A 25,991-nucleotide genomic window follows, 5' to 3' on the forward strand; every position below is an offset into this window, starting at 1 on the left:
TGCAAGGGCCCCGAGGAGGCAGTGTGTCATCTGAGGCCGGGGCTGCTGAGGCTTCCAGAAGAGCAGGGCAGGAAGAGGACCCTCATCAGAACTGTCAGACTCTGGGGACAGAGAGGCTGGTTACAGCATTTCTTGAGGGCCGTTATGGGGAGCAGGGAGCAGACTGTTCTGCGACCCCAACTGTCAGGCCTGTCCAGCAGCAGGGTCAGTGGACGCGAGGCAGTGAGCTCCCTGTCCCTGGAGGCATGAGAGGCGAGCTCAGGAGGGGCGTCCACTGGCTGATGGGTGGCTGGCTGTGGCGCGCCGAGGGTTCTGCCCTCCAAATCCGATGCTGCCACTTGGACCTCGTGGCCTCGGGTCATGGCCCAGAGGGGCCAGAAAAAAACTTTGGGAAAACGTGGGCTGCTGGGGCTCTGGGGGGTGCCTGGGGCTGAGTCTCTTCTTGGCTTTCTGCCTTAGCCGGCCTGCTCCCTCCTCACCTCGCCCCAAGGCCTCTCCCGGAGCAGAGCTGCCCGCCCCATCGGGCCCCCAAACCCACAAACTTGACCGGGCAGCCCTTCCCCTGAGTGGGGTCTCTCCTGGGGCCTGACAATGTCTTACCCCTCCCTCCTGGTAAGGGCGATGCCCCTGCACGCCTGCTTGTACCTTGCCCACACTTTTACTGTTGTTCCGACTGTTGTTCCGAACTGCTTGTCCTTGGCAGCAAAATCCAGCATGATATGATAGTGCCAGAAACTTTATGAAAATATCTTGCTTTTGTGGAAAAAAAAATTGTTTTTGGCTGGAATACAAACTTGGGAGGAATAGAGGAACATTTCATCTTAAACACTTCCTTTGTCATTCTATAAAGACTCTTGATCTAATAGTTTCAGCTCTTAAAAAACATTCCTAAGAAAAACTGGCCCTCTACCCGCCCACCTCAGGTCATTTCTGTTTTCCTCCCTGGTGCTTGCTCTGCAGCGAGCCCTGGGCTAATCCGTGGCCTCCTTCGGTTCCCACACGGGTCCCGTACTGTGCAGGGGCAGCACGTTCATCCTTATTTTACCGTGAGAATTCAGTGGCTCAACAAGGTTAAGTTGCCTGCCCAAGATCACAGAGCTCGTTAGTCAGCAGGCAGGTCTGAGGCCCCGTCCCCTCCCAGGCACCCTTGGTCCAAATGCCTCCACAGGGGGTCCCTCAGAACCCCGCCGAGCAGACGGTGGACACGGGTAGAACCTCCTCCCTGAGACCTTCTCGCTCTTTCTCTCCTGTAGGCAACTGTGCCCACTACCAGAAGGGCGGCTGGTGGTATAATGCCTGTGCCCACTCCAACCTCAACGGGGTCTGGTACCGCGGGGGCCACTACCGGAGCCGCTACCAGGATGGAGTCTACTGGGCTGAGTTCCGAGGAGGCTCCTACTCACTCAAGAAGGTGGTGATGATGATCCGGCCGAACCCCAACACCTTCCACTAGGCTGGCCCCCCTCCTCACCCCTCGTGGCTGCCAGGAGCCTGCCCGGCTGTGCTGGCCCAGCCCAGAGAGCGCCTCCTTCCAGTTCACCTCAGGACTGGGAGGACTGCGATGCTGGACTATGATTTCCCAAGTCACTGCGGCAGATAATACAACTGAATCCAAGCGGTATTCTCTGTTGCTACTACTCTTCTCCACATCGGACAGCCCCTCGTGTTGTTTCCAGACAGGACAGGACGGCAGACAAGTCTTTCCTTAAATAAATTAAGCCCCAGCAATAAAAACACAAGTGCAAAACACCTTCATAATATACACGTGTGTGAGCCGACCTTGTGCACTTATGTGTATACCATGTATATATGCATTTAGATATATACACGTGGCGTATATCTAGATACATATATAGGTTTGCCTTATATACCTAAATACATGTATATTCAATTCTCAGATGCTGAGGCTGTTAACAACAGCTCTGCTCTTAGGAGAAGAGCAGTTCATTCATGTTGTATTACTTGAGTCTAAGGGCAGATCACAGACTGTGTAGCTCTCATTCAAAGAACAATCCTTGGCATCCACAGGCCTGGATTCTTCCAGGACTGTCTACAGTACTATTCTCTCACATAGGGGTTCTCAACCTCCTTGCTTAAGATCCCCCTTGGCACCTAACCCAATTTCAAAACCCCCATCCCTCTTTATTTCTGTACTTCTCCTCATTCTCAGGACTTTTCACCGCCCACCCATCCACCCACCTATCCATGTATTCAGTGCCATTCAATTAAGTGCCTTCCATGCTCCAGTCCCCGGCCGCTTGTGTTCCAGGCACCTTTTCTGCTCTTCTCTATTCCTTGCCTACTTACTCCTCACCTTTTCTGTACCCCTGTGCTTTCTTTCCAGGCTACATTCCTTAGCCTCTGAGTAGGAAAGCATGGACTCCACGTGGTCAGGAAAGGGAAAGTCAGGCCCAAAAGCTAACTCTTGGGCACAAGGATAATGGTATTTGTAGTCTCGTATTTTCCAGTCACAGTTTAGCCTCCCTGTCATTTTAACCTTCACAGAAATAATAACCTACCTTGCCAGCAGATATTCGATTGAAGAGAAGTCATCATCCAATCGTTGGGGGCCCCAAATGGCTACATACCAAAGGTCCCATGCTCTCAGGCCAACTAGTGTCCACATCTCGTCTCCAAACTACACTTCCCCGGAGATCAAGCACCACAAAAATGAGAACTGGCCACTCGTCGTGAGTTACTGAATAACCAGGGGCCACGGAGCCCTGGGTCAGCGCATCACAGTGCGGCGGCTTTCTTAGTCCTGTTAGCCACGGAGCATCAGGCTCGGTACTACCAGGACTCTTGCCAAGCAGGGAGCAAGGGATGAACAAGAAGATGAGACCCTCCTAGAGGGCATGTGGGTCGGGGTGGGAGAGATGTTGGAACGTTCGGTACTGTCCACATCTGGCTGTGTGCCTATTACCTCAGCAGTCTCACAAAGTGTTCCATGTAGCATGTTTTGTGTATATAAAAGGGACATGTTTTTTTTTTAATATATTCTCAGATTATCCTTGTAATGACACATCTGCAATAAAAGCCATCAGTGCTATTTGGATGTATCTACACTGTGCGTTATTGTTTTAGAATGCCTTCCTGCGACCTCCGATACCAGAGCCTCTTTGAGTAAAACCAGGAAGAGATTCATCCATGGAAATCAATTAAATCACACTTTCCCTATCCCTGGTTTCCAACTCTGCCCTGTGGAGTCCCACGACAGTACCTCAGGCCAAGATGGCTTCCTGGAGCCCCACCTCCTTACATCTAGCTGCGTCCTGGATGTCTCTGCCAGACACAAGCAGTGCAGTCAACACCTGAAACACCTTTCCCCAGGTCTGGTCTCATTTCACCATCTACTCAATTGCTCGGGTGAGAAGCCAGGACTCCTCCCTCCCCCTGGCCAAGGTCGACCCACCCCTCCGTGCAAGGCCTCTTCTCTGCCTTGGTGCAGGCCCTCCTGCCCTCTCCCCTCGACCACAGCAACAGGCTCCCCACCAGACCAAGGAGGCCTGTGCCTCCACCTCCCTCGTCCCAATCCGACTTCCACACTAGCTGCCAGAACCACCTTCCTATAAAACAAATCTGTCGGTAGGGAAGGTGCCTCTGGGCCTGATGAGAAGCCCCAAAACCATAAAGGAAAACACGAAGGGATAGAACTAAAGAAAGTCCTGAATTTTTTGCCCTCTGAAAAACAAAACAAAATAAAACATGACTGAGATTGAAAGGCAAATATTAAACAAGAGAAAAGTATACGATTAATATTCATGCTACACCAAGAACTCTTTCAAATTAAGAAGAAAGATACAAACACTGTGATAGAAAACTTGGTAAAGCGCACAAACACATTAGAAGACTCACAAACGGCCAGTAAACAAGAAAAGAGGCCAACCTCAGTAATCAGCAGAGTTGTACATTAAATCAAGCATAAACCATCACATGGTGCCTAGCAGACTGGCAAAAACGAAAAAATGTCAATCTCCACATTGACAAGGGAATGGAGAAATATGTACTCTATGCACTCTGGGTGGAAGTAAACGCTGATTCAATCATTTTGAAGAGCAGTTTGGCAAGAGCAGTTTGGTATATATCAAAATTTAAAACGTACTTAAACCTTTGGACTCACCAATCTCTCTTCTTAAGGACAAAGTAATGCTGCCCTATGAGAGCCTTTTCTAGCAAAGTTGTACTGTGGAGAGACTGATGTCTACTGAAGCCTACTATGTGTTTGGAATTGGACTTGTGTCTCCTTACGTGACCTCACGGCAGCCTGTGTAGGAGGGACTGTTCCCCTCACTTCACAGAAGGGGAGAAAGTGAGGCTCACAGCCAGACTGCTGGTAAAATGCCCCAGCAGGAGTTAGTCCAGAAGGTTCTAGATGTCAAGCACTAAGAGTTCTCAACTCCCTTCTCCCAACTGCATAGTCAGTGTTGGGGGTCACAGTGGAATTTGGACACTACTAGGTGTCCTCAACCTCGGCCCAGACCACACCTACCCCCTCCCATACCTGGAGTCGGGTGTGTGGGATGCAAGGATTGACGGCAAAGGAAGATAGGGCCCAACCTTACCAGTCACTGGTCTTATGTCCAAACCCCAAAGCAGAGAGCTCTGGAAAGCCACACTAGACAAGGGGGAGCAACCCTTTACTAAACTAGCTGGGAACCAAACAAAAGCAGGGCCTGACGCCACTGGTTCTCCAACGCCACACACCCTGATACCCAAACCTGGGTCTTGGTCAAATCATACCCCAGCTATATGGAAGGAGAGGGAGGCATAAGCCCATCAGAGATGTGGAACCCACTCTCCCTGAAGTAAAATGGAGGAAGGGGAGCAAGTTTACCAAACCAACAGCATCAAAGAAGAGAACAGGGAGACGAGAGGGCTGTGCTCAGGCGCCACGCCTGGTGCCCAGGGAGTCGCCCCCCTGCCGGCAAACGGCACTCGGCACAACCAACACACATCAACAGTCCTCCTCGCCCATCCCGCCTGGGGACTTCTAAGGCCTACAGTCATAGGGGTCCTACTGTTACTAAGGTCTCCATGGTGAGTGCCTCTGCAGACCCAGAAGGAAGTCAGTGACACCTTGATCAGTGGAGGGCACCCACCTGCTGGGCTCGTGTGCAGAACACGGCAGGAAGACAGAGATGTTCCCCAAGCAAGTGACACTGAACAGGGCCCCCTCCCCCCGAATCTTGCCAATTTGATCCAGATTGAAAGAGAAACCTTTGAACTACTGCAAACACTGGGGATGGGAATCCATGATGTTCATACTCCGCAGATGCTCTTTGGGAGCTCAAGGGGTCCCCCCGATCTCCCAAGAGCACCTCATCTGCTTTATACAGTCTGGTAAAAACTCTCAGTTATAGTAAAGGAAAGCTAGAGAACTGGATTAAACAAAAAAAGGAACATTTTAAGTGTAACAAAATCTTAAACAGGCACTCTTTCAGCCTCGGTTTTTTCTGAGTCTCGAAAGGCTAAGGACAAAATCATAACTGATAAGAGCTCCCACGTTATGGACCAAAAGATGCAAGACCCTCCTTGCAAGAGGGAGCCCCCAAACTGGCTCTGCAGCATTAGCTGGTTGCCCACCTGCAGCCTGTGTAAGAGGCACAGAAAAAGTATCCCGGGGTGGGGGGATGACTCGTCCCCATGATATGCTCCCCCTGCCACCACAGGGAGGGTAGGTGTTCCCCCTCCTTCAATCAGTGAGAGGAGCTTCCAGGGACCATTCCAAGAGTCTAGCACTACCATCTGACTCACACCTCAAGTCTGCAGGCCAGACGTGGAGAGCAGTAAGAAGCGGGTACTGCGCTGGGAGCAAAGGGCAAGCCCACCGATGGGGGCGGGGAGGCAAGGACACAGTTCCTAGGAACCAGAGGGCAACCTGGATGGTGAGGAGGGGTGGTGCATGAGACCCAGGAGCCAAGGAGGGGCCATAAGTGGTCGGCTAGAGGAGAAGCACTGCCCCATGGAGGGAGCTGAGTCAGAGGTGCCCCGAAGGGAAATTCTGAAGAAGCAGCAACAAAGAGGGAGAAAAGACAGGAAGAGGGAAAAGACAGAGCGTGGGTACTCTGGGCAGCTGGCATACCCAAGGGTGCCAGCTCTGGGTTCCGACTGAACAGGCCATATCAGAGGGGCCCTTGCCTCTCCCTTGTCTGTCTCGTCTGTTCCAACTCCAAGGGCCACAAAGCTCAGTGGACCAGGAGGGAGGCAATAGAACCGCGGGGTCTGGTGGAGGCACCCGAGCATGTGCCCTCCCCCACCCCAGGCCTCCAGCAGGACCGGCTGTAGGAGTCCAGACTTCGGACTCCTACACTGGATGGTCTGGAGTGACGTGACTATCAACAGCAGAGAGACTTCGGGGCCGCTAAGTTCTCAGCATCGACTGGGAAAAGAACGAAGCCACAGAGTAGGCTGGAAAGGACACTGCGGAAAAATAAAGTTGGTTTCTTCTCACACCTGACTGGGTCCAGCTCATTTAATAAGCTGGTTACATAAGGACATGAGGTATCTCCCGGAGTCCATGAGCAGGGACACAGCTGGGCCTCACAAGGACCAGGAACCAGAAACTGCCTGGAAAGCCTTCAAGAGGCCAGGAATCCGCCCTCTCAGCCTCTCTCTGCCCTTTCCCTTTCCCTGCCTGCAGGGTCTCTCTCTCTTTCTTGTGCATGGATCCGCTTTTCCCAGCATGAAATTTCTAAGCTCACATGTCCTCCTGGTCTGAGTGCCAGCAAAGACCTGAAGACTCTCTCCTCGCAGCCAACTCCCAGCCAGAGGACCCACTGGCCCGCTCGGGTTGGGTGTCCTCACTCTTATCGACTGGGCTCCGAGCAGAGCTGGTGGAAGGAACGCGGCTGCTGGAGCTCAAGGCTGTGGAAGGCATGGGGGAAGTTCCCACGGTCCCAGCTGAGCAGGGGTCAAGGCTGGCTCTATATCCAGAAAGGTGTCTGGACTATACTCCAGCTGTTGTTGGTCCCCATCCTCTCTGGAGACCATATTTTGCCAACTAGGTGGATTCTGTCCCATTACTCGTTAGATCACGTCCTATTCCCCAGCCCCTCCCCTGCTGACTCCTGCCCTCCCAGGCTCAGCTGTGTCACTAAACACGACTGACACACGGCTGTGCCCAGAGGGGCTCTTACTGCCCTTCCTGGATACGCCGGGTTTCTCAATAGTTTTCGTAGATATAGGAGGCAACAAGTTCCCCACTGCTGGGCTCTTCCAGGCAGTATTTGCTCTGGATAACACTCATACCACCCACAATCTATAGGCGCTGTCCATGTGCCAGGCACCATGTGTGTCTCTTTAAACTCTCACAACCACCCTGTGAGGTGGGTTCTACAATTACCCAACCTTCGACGTCACAGAAATTGAGGCTCAGAGTTGTACGTGACTTGCCCAAGAACATGCAGCCTGAGATGCTCAGGATGTGAGCTCGAGTCTGACTCCTGAGCTCCTGCCTCTGCAGGATTAGATCACTGTCCCCAATGATGAAATGAAATGACCAAGGCTCCTCTCTCACCCCATCATCACTTCCTGGTACGTCTGAGAATCATGCAGCATGGAGCCTGCTGCCCACAGAAGTGGGTGTGTGAGCTGGCCAGCCAGCCTACCTGTGCAGAAGCAGCTGGATGGACAGTAGGTCCCCAGGTGTCAGGAAGTCAGTTCAGGGCTGTTTGCCCAATTTATCTCAGAGCTGAGGGCACAGAATAATAGGGGGCAGTGATGGAGAATATCTCTCAGCTTCTTGGGGCTCACAATCCTTTGCCAGGGCTAAAGTGGCTGGGCCCTGCCTCTCTCCTTTCCTCTTGGAGGACAATCTACAGACCAAGCGCCGCCCTTTGGCACTAGGAGTGTCCTGCTTGTGGCTGGTCTGGCTCTCACCTCATGTACCAATTCTATCTTGTCCAAGCCTTGGTCTGCACTATCTGGTAACTGGGTCCCTGTTGTGTTGGCTTATCTCCCATTTCCATGCCTTCAGGACAGGGGTTTGCTTGGCTAGTCTCTCTCAGATCCTGCAGTCAGGCCTGAACCAGCTCTAGCCTGGGACTCCACCCCTTGTGGACACATGCCTTGGTACCTACAATCACTGGGACACTCCTGACCTGGGGTATCCCGGGTCAGCTCACCCAAACATGGGAACTCAGACACAGATAATCCCTCCCAGCCGTGCAGCCTTCCCAAAGCCCTTCCACACGCAGCACCTCCCCACTGCTAGCCGACGGTCATGATACATCCATCTCCATGGGCGGGTCAGGGGTGCTTCCTTCCCGCTGCTGCAGTACATGTACCCTCCTAAAGTTGAGGGACATCTCACATTAGGAGGACAGCTCCCTGGGCAAGGGTGGACAGGCCACATTCGCCCTGACCCTTAGCAGAGCTGGGAGTGGCCCAGAACCCACAAGGGTAGCTAACAGAGCAAATGGGATTAGAATTGCCTTCCGGAGCAGTGCGATGACAGAGGCCAACGCCCTAGTCATCTGGAAGAGGGGAAAGAATTAGAGGAAGCACACAGCCTCCCTGGAGCCCAGAAAGGTGACCGAGCCCGAGGTGAGTGTGCCGGGCATCGGCTCCTCTCCACGGGAACCCGACAGCCAGGGCAGTGCAGGGCTGTGCTGGGGACGCGGGGAGAGGAATTAAGGACAGACATTCAGGATGCAGACACAGGAAGCAGGGGCAGCTGAGCAGCTGGGTGGGAGGTCTGAAGGCCTGGCTGCCTAGCCCAGGCCCAGGGAGCACGGGCTTGAAGTAGGAAGCAGCTTCTTTGTCAAGAGCACAAAGAACTAGTGGGTAGCAAAATGTGTACTAAAACCAGAGGCCATCTTTCACCTGTCATTTCATTATAAGAAACTGGTTGGTAATGGCTAGCACTGGTGAGAGCAGAGAAGACAGGCAGGCTGGCATGCGTGGGTGGGAGTGGAACTGTAACCCAGGAAGTGGGTTCCCCAGCAGCAGTGACCAAAAAGAAAGTCGCACGTCACCTCTGCCCAGCAATTCCACTTCCAGCTCTTGGTGTTTCAGAAATACTCTGGCAGGTGAGTAAAGATACAAGTAAAAAGGTGTTCTCCACTGCACCACCCGTCCAAGGGAAAAAGTAGAAACAACCTAAGCATTTATCAATTGGGGCTAAACAAATCAATGTACATCCAGGCCCCGTCCAACAAGGCGCCACGTGGCCACGGGTGCCACAGAGCCACTTGGAAGAATGAAGGAGTTCTGTACCTGCTGCCACTGAACAGTACCCACCACACTTCGAGTGGAACAAAAAGTAAGGTGCAAAACAAACTGTCTACCCAAAGGTTCCCATTTTGGTTAAAAAGCACGAGACTCTTCGCACACCCCCATGTGCACTGATACTTCTCCGTGTGGATTCAAGTGCCTGGAAGGACACACCCAACCTGCCAACACTGGCTGCCTCTGAGAAGTAGGAGGGGAGGAAGGGGATTTTCACTTTCTACTTTATAGACTTTCTAGTGTGAGTTTTACAACAAACAATGTGTTACTTTTGTCATTTTAAGAGTTTTTAAAAGATGAATGGGAGTTGAATGGCACTGCTGGGCACAGCCTTTCTGGCCGCAGGAAGCAGAGATCTTGCCCGCCCCCGCTTGAACAGGCACTCCTGGGCCCCTAAAGCCCTGGACGACTTACACTCTAGGCCTTTCTGAGGGTAACTTCCTGGGACCTTTCAGGCTCTAATCAGCTTGTCCCCAGGCACCTTCCTTCCTCACAGAGCTGCCAGAATTCATCTCCTCTCCACGGGGCAACCGCCCCCTCTGCCCTAGAAGATTTCCTTCCCTCAAAATTAGCTTCTAATTTTGGGACCCAGCACTTCCTGCTGCCCCAGAGATCAATCTGACAGTCTTTTTTTTTTTAATTAAGGAGGTTTTTTTAATGATAAATATTTTACAGAAAATAATTACTCCCTACAGGGTATTATCTGGAGTTCATTACATGGAATAATTTATTTGCTCTTTACAGCAACCCCATGAGGCAGATCCTGTGATTATTCCCATTTTAAAGATAATGAAGTAACATTTCCAAGAGGACTCAGCTCATTAGCAGTGGAGTCAGGACCTGAAAGAACGCAGTTTGCCTCCAGGGCTCTTGCTCTCAACTACTCTGACATATTGTCTCTGAGAAGTAAACAGAAAATAACACACATCTGAGGAATCTTGTCATCAACGGCTTGTCCTGGATGTATGGGTTCATAGAGTCCTCTCCGTAAACAGTCCAGGGCAGGTAGGAAGTAATTCCTCCCTTTTGGCCCCTAGATTAGTCCCTTGTTCTAGACATCAGCTCAGCACCCATTGCCAGGGGTACATACCTCCGTCTCTACCAGTAGAAGCCCAGGCCCTAGAGACTGAAGACCAGAGAGGGAGAGAAAGGGAGTCCTTTCCTCCCTACAGTCTGCTCTCTAGAGTCTGGAGTTTAGCCTGAGGCATCTGCTCTGTCTGGAGACTGTCAACAGCACTTATGTCCTTTTTCTATGTTGGCCCTACCTCCACAAGGGAGCAGGTCACAGCTCTGGATTTCCATCAATAAAGCAAACCCAAAATCGATACAGGAATTGGACACTTGTCCATTGCGTAAGTTGCTATGTGGGGCGGTTGGGAATCTCCTGATTTGTCTAGGTAGAACTCACCTCTGTCTGCCTGTTTGTCTGTCTGTCTCTCTCTAGGCCCAACTGTAACCTGCTCCTGATTCCATCATGGTGCCCGCTGTAGTCACCTGCAGCAAGTCTGTAGGCACCTTGGGGACAGTGATTTGCCCTCTGCTTCTTTGGCACCTCTCATTTTCCCATGGTGGGTTCATATAAAATATGTGTGCAATGGATGAATGAGTGAATGAGTAAACTTAATGTATTTCAATACTATTTTTAACATCCACAATCTGACAGTCTTTTGTGTGTGGAGTTTTACAGCTGATTTTGTTCCAATACAGATGGGGCAACAAAGTAACAATTGTGGGGTAGTGATAAAGTTGGTGCAATGCACTAGTTATCCATTACTGTGTGACAACCTACCTCCAAATTTAGCACCTCACAACAATAAACATTTGCCGTCTTGCAGTTCCGTGGGTCAGAAGTTTGGGTGTGTTTTAGCTGGGCATCTCTGGCTTAAGGTGTCTCATGAGATGACAGTCATGGAGGGGCTGCGGCCTCCTTTGAAGGCTCCACTCAGGCACAATCTGCTTCCAAGTTCACCCACGTGGCTATCAGCAGGCCTCACACCCTCACCACACAGGCCTCGCCAGAGGACAGCCAAACACATGGCTGCTGGGTTCCCCCAGGATGCGTGAGCCAAGAAAGAGTAAGACGACAGCAACACCCAACAGAGAAGCAGTCTTTTTATAATCGAATCCCGGAGTGACATCCCATTATTTCTGTCATATAGGATTTGTTAGAAGCAAGTCAGTATGTTCTGCCCATGTTCCAGGGGAAGGGACTACACAAGGGATCGTTGGGGGCCAGCTTAGAAGCTATCTACCACGTGAAATCTTCCAGATTCTCAGGGCCATCGTCCTAACTCTTTCCAAAAGAGACGTCCCAATGGCCCCGCGTTATTCCTGCAGCTGGAGAAACTCTAGCCTTTCCTCTATCCCTAATCCTTCTCTTCTTTAGGGCTGGCGGGCCCTGGGAAGGCCCTCCTTCTCCCACCTTGAGCCCCTGTACCACACAGGAGGGCCCTGGAGACATTCCTCTCTTCAGCCCACTGTCTGGTTTCCCCAGAGGGTAAAGGTCTGTTAGCAGGAACATATGGCATAATCTGAGGTTAGTGGTGGGGCTCTGGGGTCGCAGCACTACGATGTGGCAGTAGTAAGTGGTGAAACTTTTAACAAGTCTTATTACGCTTCTGCAACTGTGACATAAGTTAAAAATAGTGCCTTCCTCAGAGGAAGGAGTGTTGGGAGGATTAAATGAGATCATGAGTGTAAAGCGCTCGGTGCGGGGCCTGTTGTGTGGTGGAAGAAGTAAACGTGAGTGCTGGTCATTTTTATTATTGTCAGCTTCTAATTAGAAGTCCAAAGACTAAGGGTCAAAGGGGAGCAGTTGTCTGATGACTCCACAGATTCCTGCTATGGAAACACACCTGCACTTGCACAAAATGGGCTCGTGCTCTCATCTCCTTTCCGGGGTTCAGACAAAACTGCTCGACCCAGAGAAAGGCTGACTGCAGGTCCTCCCTGTGCCCCAGAAGGGACGAATGTGACCAGCTGCTCAGATCTGGGCAGCAAAGCCTGAAGGAAAGAAACCTCTCCCCCAGCGTGTTTTCCTCCCATGCTGCTTCTCTCCATGGAGACAGATGTTAAATGGAGGATGCATAAGTTAAGGCAGGGTGGAACCCCAGCCATGAGCATGAGGTCTTGAGTTAAACTTGGTGTCTGCCTGGCGTACAATGTTGGTAAGTCATAAGTGAAACAGTAGGGTTTTTTCATTCGCAAAATGGGGATTTTAATAACATCCACTGGCTTTTTGTGAAAATTGAGCAAGACTGTGAAGTCCCAGAGAAATGTGGATTTTAAGGTAACAAATCCTGAGATTGCAAAAGTAAAGGCAAAATTCTCTCTGGAAGGGAGAGATTTAAAACCATATGCAGCTGATGACTCAAAAAAATAATGGAAAAGGTTTCCTTCATTTGGGATGTGTTGTGTCTTTGTGATTATTCTGTTGATCGAGAAGCATGTTTGAGATGCATCAGAAGGTAGCTTTTCCCTGCTTGCTGGGCCCCAGAGGGGGCTGGATCCTTCCTCTATCTGGAGAAGGAGAAACTTGATCAAAGGCTCTCCTGGGCTTGTTGCGCCCTGTATCACGTGGCCATCGGGCAAAGAGGAGAAAGGCACGGCTCTGGGCTCCGGAAGTAGGCATTCCAGAACGCAGGCTTAAGCTTTTCTTTGTGGCACTGACATCCCCTTAGCCATCCCCGAGCTGTGCTTCCCTGGCTAAGGAAGGAGGAGCCTGGGGCTTCCCTGGTGGCGCAGTGGTTAAGAATCCACCTGCCAGTGCAGGAGACACGGGTTCGAGCCCTGGTCCGGGAAGACCCCACATGCCGCAGAGCAATTAAGCCCACGCACCGCAACTACTGAGCCTGCACTCTAGAGCCTGCGAGCCACAAGTACTAAAGCCGGCGTGCCACAACTACTGAAGCCCATGCGTCTAGAGCCTGTGGTCCGCAACAAGAGAAGTCACCACAACGAGAAGCCTGCGCAATGCAACGAAGATTAGCCCCCACTAGCCGCAATTAGAGAAAGCCCACATGCAGCAAAGAAGACCCAACACAGCCAAAAATAAAATAAATAAAATAAATAAATTTATTTTTTAAAAAAGGGGGGGACTTCCCTGGTGGCGCAGTGGTTAAGAATCCGCCTGCCGATGCAGGGGACATGGGTTTGAGCCCTGGTCCGGGAAGATCCCACATGCCGCGGAGCAACTAAGCCCGTGCGCCACAACTCCTGAGCCTGTGCTCTAGAGCCCACGAGACACAGCTACTGAGCCTGCGCTCTAGAGCCCGCGAGCCACAACTACTGAGCCCGCGTGCCATGACTACTGAAGCCCACACGCCTAGAGCCCATGCTCCACAACAAGAGAAGCCACTGACCGCAATAAGAAGCCCGCGCGCTGCAACGAAGAGTAGCCCCCGCTTGCTGCAACTAGAGAAAGCCCGTGTGCAGCAACGAAGACCCAACGCAGCCATAAATAAATAAATTTGTTAGAAAAAAAAGGAGGAGCCTGGCTGTACACAGGTCCATCTGGAGAGACTGGGTAGGAAAGCAGGAGATGACTGGAGGGAGGGATCAGGGTTTGTGGCCAGGCAGCTGGCTGAGGCACCAGAAACGACCAAGATGGATCTGTGGAACAAATGAGTATTCCTTGGGGATTCTTGGGAACACATGGGGTGGGGAACTGAAGGGAAAAAAGGCTGAATTTCCTGCATGCGGAATGGAATTTTTTCAGTTGGGAGTTAAAGGAAAGAATTAGCCTTAATGCTGGCAAACTTGGGGACAGGTGGATAACACTGTGGTAACCCTAAATTGGGAGCCATCGGACTTTGGTCCTGGGGTGGTACAGGCCCCCACCAAAGGGGCAACAGCCACTCTGATTCGGTTCTGGGAAGCAGAAGATCTGCCGGCATCCATCAGTTCAAGCCCCCTGCCTTCTGGAGGGAGATCAAGAGAGCACGTGCCCGTGCCCTTTCATCTCTGCTCAAATGCGCACATCCTTCATTCTCAAAGCCCAGGCACAGGGAGATGCATGCGTCTCCAATCCGGTATGAGGGACATGCTCACTGATAACTGTTTTAGGTCTCTCCAAGGCTTTGCTCTAAAATGAACTGTTTTCAAAAGGGCTTCCCCTTCCCCTCCCCCACCCCCACCCCAGCAGTTTCTGAAATACGGTGATGCACCACAGGCTTCTGCATGGTCCCCTGCCTGGTTTTCCCTCCTCCAGCCTGACCTCCCCCAAGCCGGACACCTGCTGTCGGCCAGGAGACCCGTGTTCAAGGCAAACCCAAGCCAACCACGCCCTTGCTCAAAACCCTCCTGGTCCCCTACTGCTCGTGGAGGCCAGAGCCTGAGCCCCCCACTCCCAGTGTGCAGGCCCTAAGCAACCTCACCCCTCTCTCCCATTCCAGCTGCTTCTCACGACACCCTCCTCCTGATTCTCTACTCTCCAGGCAGTTTTCCCAGCAAACATGTTTTTCCCCACTTCAGGGCTCTTGCACAAGCCGTTGTCTTTGTCTGGGATGCTCACATGCCACCTCTTCATCCAGCTTATTCATCTTTTAGGGCTTCCCTCCAGAAAACCCTTGCTGGTCCCCCAGCCTGGGATGGGTCCCCCTTTATTCACTCCTTTGCCTTTCCCTCCACAGTGCTCGGCTCACTTTGGTTTCTATTTCACTGCCAGTGATCAGATCTGGGCCGTGAGCGCCACCAGAGCAGAACTGAAGTCTGATGCCCGGGTGAGAACACACCCACCTTGCAGAGGGCCTGGCGTGTGAGGCCCTCAGGCTCAGAGTGTGAGCCCCTCACCCCCAGCTGTTCTGGGGGCTTTGGGGCATCAACGTAAATGCTTCTTTTTGACCAATGACCACTTCTTTTTGAAAGTCCTTTTAGATATCCCACAGTTTAAGTCTGTTAATTTTATACTCAGAATTTGGAAACAACTTGCCTTTATTTTAAACTTCAGAGTCCATATTTGAACATAAAACCTTGCTTTTTAAAAATGGGAGGGTTTGGCTGTTTGAAGGAATAGCTTAGCTTCTAGAAATTTACTTCACATATTAGAAGTCTGGGTAAATTTACCAGGAATCTAAATGTTCTCTAACTATTCAGAACTGTCAGAATGCCTAGTTTTTGTTCCTTGAGAGATCACAATTTTCCACACTGCCTATAGTTACTTTTAGAATCAGGCTCTAAACCTTTTAAAATCTATTACATTTGTAATAGCTATTTCCTGGAGGGAACTATAGGTTCTGAAAACCAAACACCCTCTAAATCCATAAAGCTACTTGGACGTAAATGCTGCAGCCACGCTTCACAGCTCATTGCCTGCTTTTGTTATCACTTTGACCTGAACTGGGTATTTACAAGGAGTAGCTATCAGATAAAATTAAGCTGCAAATAACTGACCTGACTATTTCCCACAACTATTTTTGCACTTTGAAGTAAATGGGAATAAACTTTTTGAGACAAAGAGAGTCTTATTTTTGAAATGTAGTAAGTTTTTCCCTCAGTGTTTTTTAAATTATGCTTCACAAGAAACAGTGCACCAAAGTGCAGCCAACTGGCTCTAAAATTTGCATTGGAAGGAGATGGAATACACACCCACGTGGTTAATAACGTGCCAGTACTACATGAGGGTATCTTTACATGGAGCAAGAGACACATGTGTGAATAGTCCCAGGAAACCAGTTAGTGTAGAACCTTCCACAGAGGTTTAAAAGAATCGCTACAAAAGTAAAACCTATACTTGCTATTAGAGGCAAATAACCACTGAAGCAGCGTTCAAAGTCTCAAGCAGGAACTAAACGCATGAAGCAGCTGGAAATATCGAGGACTGACCTCAGGTCCCTCCCAGAGAATAACTCCCTCTCCCCCAAGGAAAACACCTACAGTGAGGACGTTGCCAGGGGAAAAAGAAATGGTTTCAGACATTTTTTCCTATATTGGACCTTCCAGGAATTATGTAACTCTTCCTCTTTTGATAAACAAATCCATCCCCAGGACAAGTTGGGTTTTCAAGAGGAATCCAGCACTAAAGCCACAACCTGGATTTGGGCAGGGTATGTCCATGGCAATCAGAGGTGCAGGGAGGCCTTAGCTGCCCTCAGGACGGATGGCCCCGCTGAGCCTCAGAATGGGGTCTTTCTTCATTCTTTTTAATGAAACCATGCCCCCCACCCCCCGCTGCCATGGTAAACCCTCACACACCGTCCTGAGGACAGAAAGCACATTGGAGTCGCCTCCTGTTCTTTCAGTCTGACTTGTACACTGCAGGAGTCATTCTGATGCAAGGATGAGAAATGCAGTCCGATTGGCTCAAGTGGGGAGGGAAATCCTCGTAGCAGGGAAGGAATAGGAGCAGGCGGTGGAGCTAGGCTCACTCAGGGACAAGGAGGGTCTTACAGGAGAACAGAGGCCCGTACGGAGTCTCTTGGGAAGTACCTGCCAGGAAGAGGCAGCTGAGATGAGGTGATCAGGAACAAGGAGGGGGCATCTGTCCAAAAACTCAGTGGCAAGGGGCCCTGGCACGGACTACATGTCCGCTGCAAGTGTGGACCTATCCTGCGGCCTGATGAGAGCCATCATGGTCACGCACGAGGGGCATCTGGCCAGAGGCCTGAATAGGGGACTCATCTGAAAGGGAGGGGTCTGGGAGCATACGCTCAGTCTGATGAGAAGGGACACAGGTCAGCAAGGGGAGATGGTATTCTCTGAGTCAGCCCTTGGCTAAGGCCCACCGACCAATCTCTCAGAAGCCCAAGACAGCACTGGTTTGTGGTCCAAGAACAGAGTGTCACAAGAAAGAGCCAAGACAATTCATCCCACTTCACATAGCACCCGATGGAGGCCATCCACAAGTCATAAATGGCAGAGGACATACAGGTGGCAACTGAAAGGGAGGAGTAGGAAAATAATGACCTGAACAGTGGAGGTAGGCTGTCAGGAGAGGGCAGTGTTAAGAGCTTAGGGCTTCCCTGGTGGCGCAGTGGTTGAGAATCTGCCTGCCAATGCAGGGGACACGGGTTCGAGCCCTGGTCTGGGAGGATCCCACATGCCGCGGAGCAACTAGGCCCGTGAGCCACAACTACTGAGCCTGCGCGTCTGGAGCCTGTGCTCCACAACAAGAGAGGCTGCGATAGTGAGAGGCCCGCACACCGCGATGAAGAGTGGCCCCCGCTTGCCACAACTAGAGAAAGCCCTCACACAGAAACGAAGACCCAACACAGCCAAAAATAAAAAAAATTAATTAATAAAAAAAAGAGCTTAGGGCTTATAGCCACACCACTGGGCCAAGGCCTGGCTCTGCCACTCTCCAGTTATGTGACCCGGGGCAACCTCTCAGCACCTGCTTATTCACTGGGCCATTTTGTGGGCATTCATTGAGATGGTGCATTAAAATACCTAGCAAGGTGCTGGGCACAGAGAAAGGAGACAATCAACAACAGCTCATGTGATCATTTTACGAGAGAGAAGAGGCCATCCTTAACGATCCTGGAGCACCTCTGCTAGTTGAACCAGTGGGCTGCACCCTAATGCCATCAACCCATCCTCCAATGGATTAGCCCCAGGCAAGGTGGGAATGGGCTTGGGAGCTGCGCACACCAACATGCCCTCCACCTGCAGATCTGAGAGGAAAGGCACTGTAGTTTACAGCAAGCAGTAAGATGAGAACAAGGAAAGGATAAGGAAGCGTGAAAAAAGAATGATAATTCAATAACATGGCTTAAGTCTAAACAAATGGGAAGGACTTTTACTCCCCTAATAAAGGCAAGATCTCTCATATTGGGCCCAACTAAATACGGTTTTTAAGGATCACACTTAAGACAAAACAACTAAAATGCAAAATATAGTCAAAGATTTATAAAATGAATGCAAAGGAAAAATAAATCAGATTTCAAAGAATTAACACTAACGAAATAAAAGCAAATAATAAATGGAATCAAGATCATTTTGTATGGGACACACTTCATAATGAATCTGCAACTGTTATAAACTTCTATATAGTCATTCGTTGGTATCCATGTGGGATTGGCCCCAGGACCCCTGCAGATACCAAAATCCAGGGATGCTCAAGTCCCTTATGTGAAATGGCATAGTATTTGCATATAACCTACACACACCCTCCCCTACACTTTAAATCATCTCTGGGTTACTTGTAACACCTAATACGATTAAATGCTATGTAAAGAGTTGCCAGCACCTGGCAAGTTCAAGCTTTACTTTTTGGAACTTTGTGGATTTTTTTTCCAGAATATTTTCAGTCGAGAGTTGGCTGAATCCATGAATGCAGAACCTAGGGATATGGAGGGCCAACTGTATACTAAATAATGTAAGGCAGAAACTGTTAGAAATGCAAGGGGACTCTAAGACATATTTCTGTCCTTGATAGACCAGGTTGTCAAAAATGAAAAATGTGAATGTTGTAATGATAAGAGTAACTTGAGAGATTACATCTTTTCCAGCCCCCATGAAATATTTATACCAACTGATGTTATATTAAACCACAAGACAAATATCAAACATTTTAAAAAACCTAGAAAGCATATGTGTCATATGTTCTAAAACAATGTTAAAAAAAATTAGAGAGAAGACCATTTTTAAAAACCAAAGCCCTTCACAGCTGTGTTATGCATAATAGTGAAATAGTGAGCCAAAATAGTGTTATCCAAAAAGTGAAACAACTCACATATCCGTCAAATGATGATAGATAAATAAAATGTGGTACATCCATTCAATGGAATATTATTTGGCAATAAGGAGGAATGAAATACTGATCATGCTCTAACAGGAATGAACCTTGAAAACATGATGCTCAGGGAAAGAAGCCAGTCATAAAAGACCACATTGTACAATTCAATTCATATGAAATGTCCCAAATAAGCAAATCTATGAAGACAGAAAGTAGATTAGCAGTTCATCTAGGGCTGAGGGTGAGGGGGTGGAAGGCAGGTGGCTAGAAGGAAAAGGAGTGACTATGAATGGGTATGGGGTTTCTCGTTGGGGTGATTAAAAAGTTCTAAAATTGACTGCACTTATGGTCGTACAACTTTGTGAATATACTAAAAACCATCGATTGTACATTTTAAATGGATGCTACAGGAATTATAACTCAATAAAGCCATTTGAAAAAACCAAAAACAAAAACTCAAGCCCTTGAAAATTAAAAAAAAACACTACCTTAAATACACTTGGATAAAAGAAAAATTGAAACTATAATTACAGAACATTTAAAGGTATCACTGAGTACACTATACATTAAAACATGTAGGATACAACAAAAGCAGCAATTAGATGGAAATATATACCCTTAACTGTTTTCCAAATGAAAGTAGAAAGAATAATATATATACAAATAAGCCAATAATTTGTTTACAATAACAAAACAACTTAAGGAAAGCAGAAGAAATGAATTATAAAAGACAAAAGCGTAAATTCCATATTTCATCAAATTTAGGATGTCATCTATTATAAATTTAGGATGCACCATAATTTTATGTAACACTAAGAAAAACTGCTGCCAATTTAACAATGTCACAATGCTTTGTTAGCATCAATTGAAAGATGCATCCCAATTTGAGAGATTTAAAAATGTGGAGGAAAAAAGCACATCCTAGACTAATGGAATATAGTAGATTAGAAAGCAGGAAGACAATGTGACTGATAAACAAATACGAAGTCTAATTCTTTGGAAAGACCAACAGACGTACCTCTGGCAAAGCAAATTAAAAACAGAAAGAGAAAACAAAAATGAAAACAATTAGGAATGCAAAGCAAATATAACCATACATACACAGGAGGTTAACATTTATAGTGATTATATAAAACCCTATGTTCAAAAAAATTAAGTGAGGAAAAACTTTATGCTAATAATTTCAAAAACTTGGGTCAAATGGACAATTTTATACTAACATTAAGTTTTCCAAATTAGATTTAAAAGAATTAGAAAATTAAATACACAATGCTCATAGAGGACAGTTAAAAGTTGTCAAAAATGTATCTCAAAAAACTTACACTAGATTTCTGAAAATACTAGGAGTCACTTCCATAAAACCTTTATTTCCCTTGTTCTTAATACTATTTTATATCATAAAGAGAGAGAAAATTTTCATAAAATTACCGTAACTGTGAAAAACCAAACCACAAGAAATATTTTTCACCCGTCAAACCGGCAAAGGAAAAAAAAAAGAAAGCACAAGAAAAAAAGAAAGGAAAAGAAAAAGCACATGAAAATACACAGCATTTGTGCACATGGGGAAAATAGGCAATTTCTTCCCCTTCTAATGAAAATATAAGTTGTTACAACCTCTCCGGAGAGTGTTTTGAAGTATACATGAAAAGGCACACAATTTTGCAAAGTTTTGACCCAGTAATCACACTTCCAGGAATTTATTACAAGGTAAGATTCCTAACTATATAGGTGATTTTTGCAACAGGGATGCCCACTGCAAAATTTTAATAGCAAAAATGTATAGACAAATGTCAATATTAGAGAGATCCCAGTTGCACAAATCCACGTGATGGGACTGAGTCATAGTATAGAAATGCAGGTAATAACATTAAATGTTCACGACAGAGTAAACATACAGATTCTATATGCATCCAAAAGAATGAAAAGATATGAAGCAAAACAGGGATTATCTCTAGGTGGGAAAGCAAATGCTACTAATTTTCTTCTCTTCCAAGTTCCTTGCAATGAACATGTATTATTTTCGAATCAGTAAAATCAATAATCATTATAATAATTCTGTTGGAACAAATCTTATATATTAATAATGTCCAGAGAATCAGAAGAGAGGGGTTTGGGCCTGAGTTCCCCCAGTTCAAGAAGATGTGGATAAACCAGTAAGAGTCCTGTGACCCTTCTGAGCTGCAGGCTGGGGAGGCTTGGGATTCACAGATCATTTGTATTAGCAGCAGAATATCCCTTGTTTCAAGACCCTCATCAGGAAATTCCCATCTTTAGGAAGTATCAATAGCCTGTTCTAACCCAAGGAGCCAACCAATCACCTCTTTATCCATGGCCCATGCTGCTTCATGGAAATTTCTCAACTAGAAATTGTAAAAACATCTTATCTGGCAGTGAGCAGGTTTCTTAAAAAATAATAATCCAATTCAGACTCCTACCTAGATAGGGAATACTGGGAACCATCTTCAGGCTTCGGATATATTCCCGAGTCCGCTTGTAATTATCTTCTTTAGACATCAGGTAGTCCAATTTCTCAAAGGTGGTCTTGTCTTTTCGATTCAACAGCTGGAGTGAGAAAAAAACAGAGTATGAGAGAGAAGAGAAGTAAACTGGAAGAAGCAAAAGAGAAAGGATAACTGCAGATGAAAACTAAAAGGAAATGTCCCAAGAGGCACGTCTATGATGTGCAGAATCCTGGGCACAACTAAGGATTTTAAGGTGCTGTTTCATGTAGAGATGGAGTGTTTCATAGCCTCGACTTTGTCATTTTTCATAGTCTCACACTTGGAAGATACCCTCCAAAGTTACCTAGTCCCTTGTTCTAGACGATGCCAGAATCCCCTGCATAGCACCCACCTTCACGGCGCATAGACCCTACAACAGCAAGGAGCTCAGAGAGTAAAGCAAATTGCTCAAGGTCACCTAGAGCTATTTCACAGTCACATCAGGTCTCTCTCCCTGTGTCCACAGAGAGCTTCTTGCTCTCTCCTCAACATCTCTGCCATTGCTAAAGGCCCTGGAAGATCTCATACGCTTCACCTGCATATGCTGTACACATAGCCAGGCCATCTCTCCAATCTGGTCTATCTCCTCCAGATTCCCTGTGGTCTATGACTGTGTCATATTTACACTGGGTACGGTGTTCTACTCAAAATAAGCCAAACTTCTTTTCCATATGCAGTCATCTAAGGGGTGATTTAGTTATGCAAATACAGGATGAGCAGGCACCCACAGCCCAGAGATTAGAGAAGTAAGAGCCTTCATGACTGAGATCTCTGGAATGTAAAGCTGGTCACCAGGGAAGGGATGGCTCAGTGTTCATAAGGAAGCTTCTTGGAAGAAAGAAATAGAAACTGAATCCTGGTTCTCCAGACTTGATGCTAAGGACTGACGCTGTGGTCATCCTGCAGGTCCCAAGTCAAGGCCCAGTGCCAGGAAATGGCAATAAGTCTCCTTGAATAAAATGGCTTTAAGAAAAGGAGTCTAGGCTGAGAGCAAGCTTGAAAAAGAGAATGTGGGGAAGGATCAGCCAGAGAGGGCTGGCTTTGGCACAGCATGTGACTGATGTTGGGCACCCCCAAGTTTAGCTTCCAGGGCCAGTGCCTCTGGGATCTGAGATCCATGGCGGAGCCCAGGAGAATAAATGGAGGTGTGGACCCTAGGCCAGGAGCATCCTTGGTCAAGTGTGGTGTTGAGACCCCATGGTCTGTGCAAGGACCGGGACCAGCAGCCCTGTCACATCAGTCAGACTGAGATAGGCCAGTGGTCAATAGCTCCATCACACAGCAGAGAGAAGTAGAACAGTGACTGTCCAGCACCAGGGGAAGCTGGCCTTTTGTACTGAAATAGCCCCTTTGGGTTCCTGGGACCCAGGTCTGCAAATTCCAAACTAAGGCCATGCCTGGTGCACCAGCGAACTCAGGCTGCGTCGGCCAATTCCTTGATCCTCAGCCTCTGGAGTCACAGGGGGTGCAGCCTCTGGAGTGCACAGAGGGTGCAGCCCAGCTGAGCAGTGACAGCTTAAGGACTTCAGAGAGGAGAGGCAAAAGAAAAACCCAAAAGGAAGGTCCCAGTGATGGAGAAGTTGGAGAGTAAATAGCAAGCTGTTTTTTTTTTTTTTTTTCCATTGAGAAATTCAGGACACATCAGGGTGGGGATGCTACACAGATGCTAGGGATGACGGCTGCCTAACTGGCTTGCTAATTTAAGGCTGTTATTCATCACATTAACAAATGGACAGGAAATCACTCCATCTCCCATTTGTTGTTTGTAAAGTACCTTAACATACAACTCATCTGGTCTTTACAAAGCCCAGGGACGAAAATGGAGCCAGGGTTACTGCCACTATTTCAGGTTCATAATCACAAGGATTAAGTGACTTGTCAGAGTATCTTTGGGGAACTTGATTCAATAGAGGAGAAAAATGTATATTATAGCAACATGGTAAGTAAGTAAATAGAGACCGAGAACCCAGACAAACAACAAGTAAATTATGGGCGAGGGAAGCGTCAAGGAAAGCTGTATAGAGAGAGGCATTTGAAATGAACATTTAAGGATAAGGAATTCACTAAATGAACTACCTATACCCAGATGAGAACCAGATACTCTAGTTGTGAATTGCCCCATTGTAAAGTTGAGCAGGCCCCTCACCCCCTTGGCTGGCAGGTCATCTCTTTATTAATGAAACCTAGAACCCCACCGAATCCTTTGGCAGCCACCATGTTCATCCAGCAGTCAGACAAATCCCTATGTTATCCTCACACACACTGCAGCTGAGCCATCCTGGGGCCCAATGCTCCCTCCACTGGGTCTCTGGACCCAGCTGAGGGATTGCCCTTGTCCCCTGGCATGTTTGGCCTATCTGCCTAGCCTGTCAAGTGCCTCTATGCATGGCACCACAGAGCTGATCAGCAGGACATCTGTGTCCCGACATAGACATGACCAGGCCAACATGATTCGAGCCCTGGAGGACGTCCCTAAAAACCACCCTGAAGATTGACCTCAAACCAACAACTATTCTTTAGTGGAGTGGGACAACCAAAGGCAGCCACATTTGCACGCTTCCTAAATTTAAAACCAGGCTCCTCCAGGCCACACCTCTTTCTGTTAACCTTTTCTCTACACACATACTTCCTACCCACCCTCCATCCCTACCCACACACACTCACACACACATTCAGAAGGGCTGGGACTGGTTAACTACACTCATCGGCTCCACTATGTGCCCACAAGCGAGATCCAGGATGGCATCAGATTCCTCAATAGGAATGCACAGCATGCTAGAAGACATGAAAAAAAGCTCAGAACATCTATCTCCCATGCAAGCATTTGAATACTACTTGAGAACTTCCCCCAGCAAAATGAAAAGAATAAACCAAGTCCAGGAAGATATGGGATATAGGAAACAGTGGACCCAGTCCAGCAGTAGTAAAGGGAGATGACAGAAAAACAGCAAGACTCAAGAATGACTGGTCTACATCTATCAAGCCCAGAAGAGATGTCTCCAGAGAAAGAGAAGTCTTGATAGAAAACCTGACAGAACAGCACATTTGTGGGGGGGTGGGTGGATATATTTATTATGTATAATAAAAATAAAATTAAATGAAATAAAGATTTATATACAATATATAAAAATCTGGTAAGATATTATATATGTTTATGTGTGTATTTACATATACATATAAAATATATGGTAGATAAGTGGTAGCTAGAGTAAGAATTTTTCCTTAAAAGAGATTTAGAGGAACTTCCCCGGTGGCGCAGTGGTTAAGAATACGCCTGCCAATGCCAGGGACACTGGTTCAAACCCTGGTCCGGGAAGATCCCACATGCCGCGGAGCAACTAAGCCCGTGCGCCACAACTACTGAGCCTGCGCTCTAGAGCCCGCGAGCCACAACTACTGAAGCCTACGTGCCTAAAGCCCGTGCTCTGCAACAAGACCAGCCACTGCAGTGAGAAGCCTGCGCACTGCAACAAAGAGTAGACCCCACTCTCCGCAACTAGAGAAAGCCCACGCGCAGCAACGAAGACCCAATGCAGCCAAAAATAAGTAAATTAATGAAAAAAAAAAAGAGAGAGAGAGAGATTTAGAAATGCCGGGGAAACAAAAGAGTATTCCAGAAAAGACATGTTATTCGTAGTTAACCACTTGACTATACAGAGAACCATAGTTGCACATTCCTAATAATTAAAACATGAATACTCATTTAATAAAAGAGATTTAACCATAGTAACATGAGCGTTTTTGAAGAAGGAGGAAAGGTGGTTCAGGAAAACTAAACCAACATCCATCATACGAAGAAGTCACCACATACTGTCTAAAGTGAGTGGATCAAGAAATTGTAGCAAAAACTCATTGATGGAAACATGGCAGAAATTACCAGAAGAAACCACTAAATAACTCTGAGTGTCTGCCTCTGGGGGAATGAATGGGGTATGGAGAGACAGAGCAATGAGTGTTAGTTGTTTCACTAAGACTTTCAGTACTTAGTGATTTTTAAAATTCATGTGCATGTATTATGCTGGAAAAATTCTTTTAAGTTTAATTTTTTAAATATAGGATTTGTTTATTCAAAATATAACAGCATTTACTTGTACATGTTTTTTTTTGGTTTGTTTTTTTGTGGTACGCGGGCCTCTCACTGTTGTGGCCTCTCCCGTTGTGGAGCACAGGCTCCGGACGCGCAGGCTCAGCGGCCATGGCTCACGGGCCCAGCCGCTCGGCGGCATGTGGGATCCTCCCGGACCAGGGCACGAACCCGTGTCCCCTGCATCGGCAGGCGGACTCTCAACCACTGTGCCACCAGGCAAGCCCAACTTCTACATGTTTTAAACTTTTATTACAAGTAGAGCCATAAACTGAAAACCTCATGTGAGTTGAGGGTCCTTTAGATTTTAGAGTTTACAGGAAGCCTCAGGAAGAAACCATCAGAACTACATGGAAGAAACCATCAGAACTACATGCAAGAAAACAAATTATCTGCCTACCTAAGTCAAACAGATACTAAAAGCATTCATGTTCAGGAAAAGAGGTAAGGAAATAAAATTAAGGAAAAGTTCACTAAATACAACAGGCAACTTCACTTCTAGTAA

At 47.7% G+C, this 25,991-nt stretch overlaps 2 protein-coding genes across 6 annotated transcripts in view; one reads left to right on the top strand and one right to left on the bottom strand.

Moving 5' to 3' along the window:
- Positions 1–3,049, top strand: part of ANGPTL2 (angiopoietin like 2) — a 33,860-nt gene extending 30,811 nt beyond the window's left edge. The window contains exon 5 of the mRNA XM_060154319.1: positions 1,254–3,049. Coding sequence (XP_060010302.1) covers positions 1,254–1,453 — 200 coding nt within the window. The 3' untranslated portion in view covers positions 1,454–3,049. The remainder of the gene's footprint in view (positions 1–1,253) is intronic.
- The window catches only part of RALGPS1 (Ral GEF with PH domain and SH3 binding motif 1), a 322,342-nt gene that overhangs the window by 124,387 nt on the left and 171,964 nt on the right, over positions 1–25,991 (bottom strand). For all 5 annotated transcript variants that reach the window (XM_060154324.1, XM_060154322.1, XM_060154323.1 and 2 more), the window contains one exon: positions 21,337–21,463. In XM_060154324.1, coding sequence (XP_060010307.1) covers positions 21,337–21,463 — 127 coding nt within the window. The remainder of the gene's footprint in view (positions 1–21,336; positions 21,464–25,991) is intronic.

Source organism: Lagenorhynchus albirostris, chromosome 7, assembly GCF_949774975.1.
Source record: "Lagenorhynchus albirostris chromosome 7, mLagAlb1.1, whole genome shotgun sequence".
Lineage (NCBI taxonomy): Eukaryota > Metazoa > Chordata > Mammalia > Artiodactyla > Delphinidae > Lagenorhynchus > Lagenorhynchus albirostris.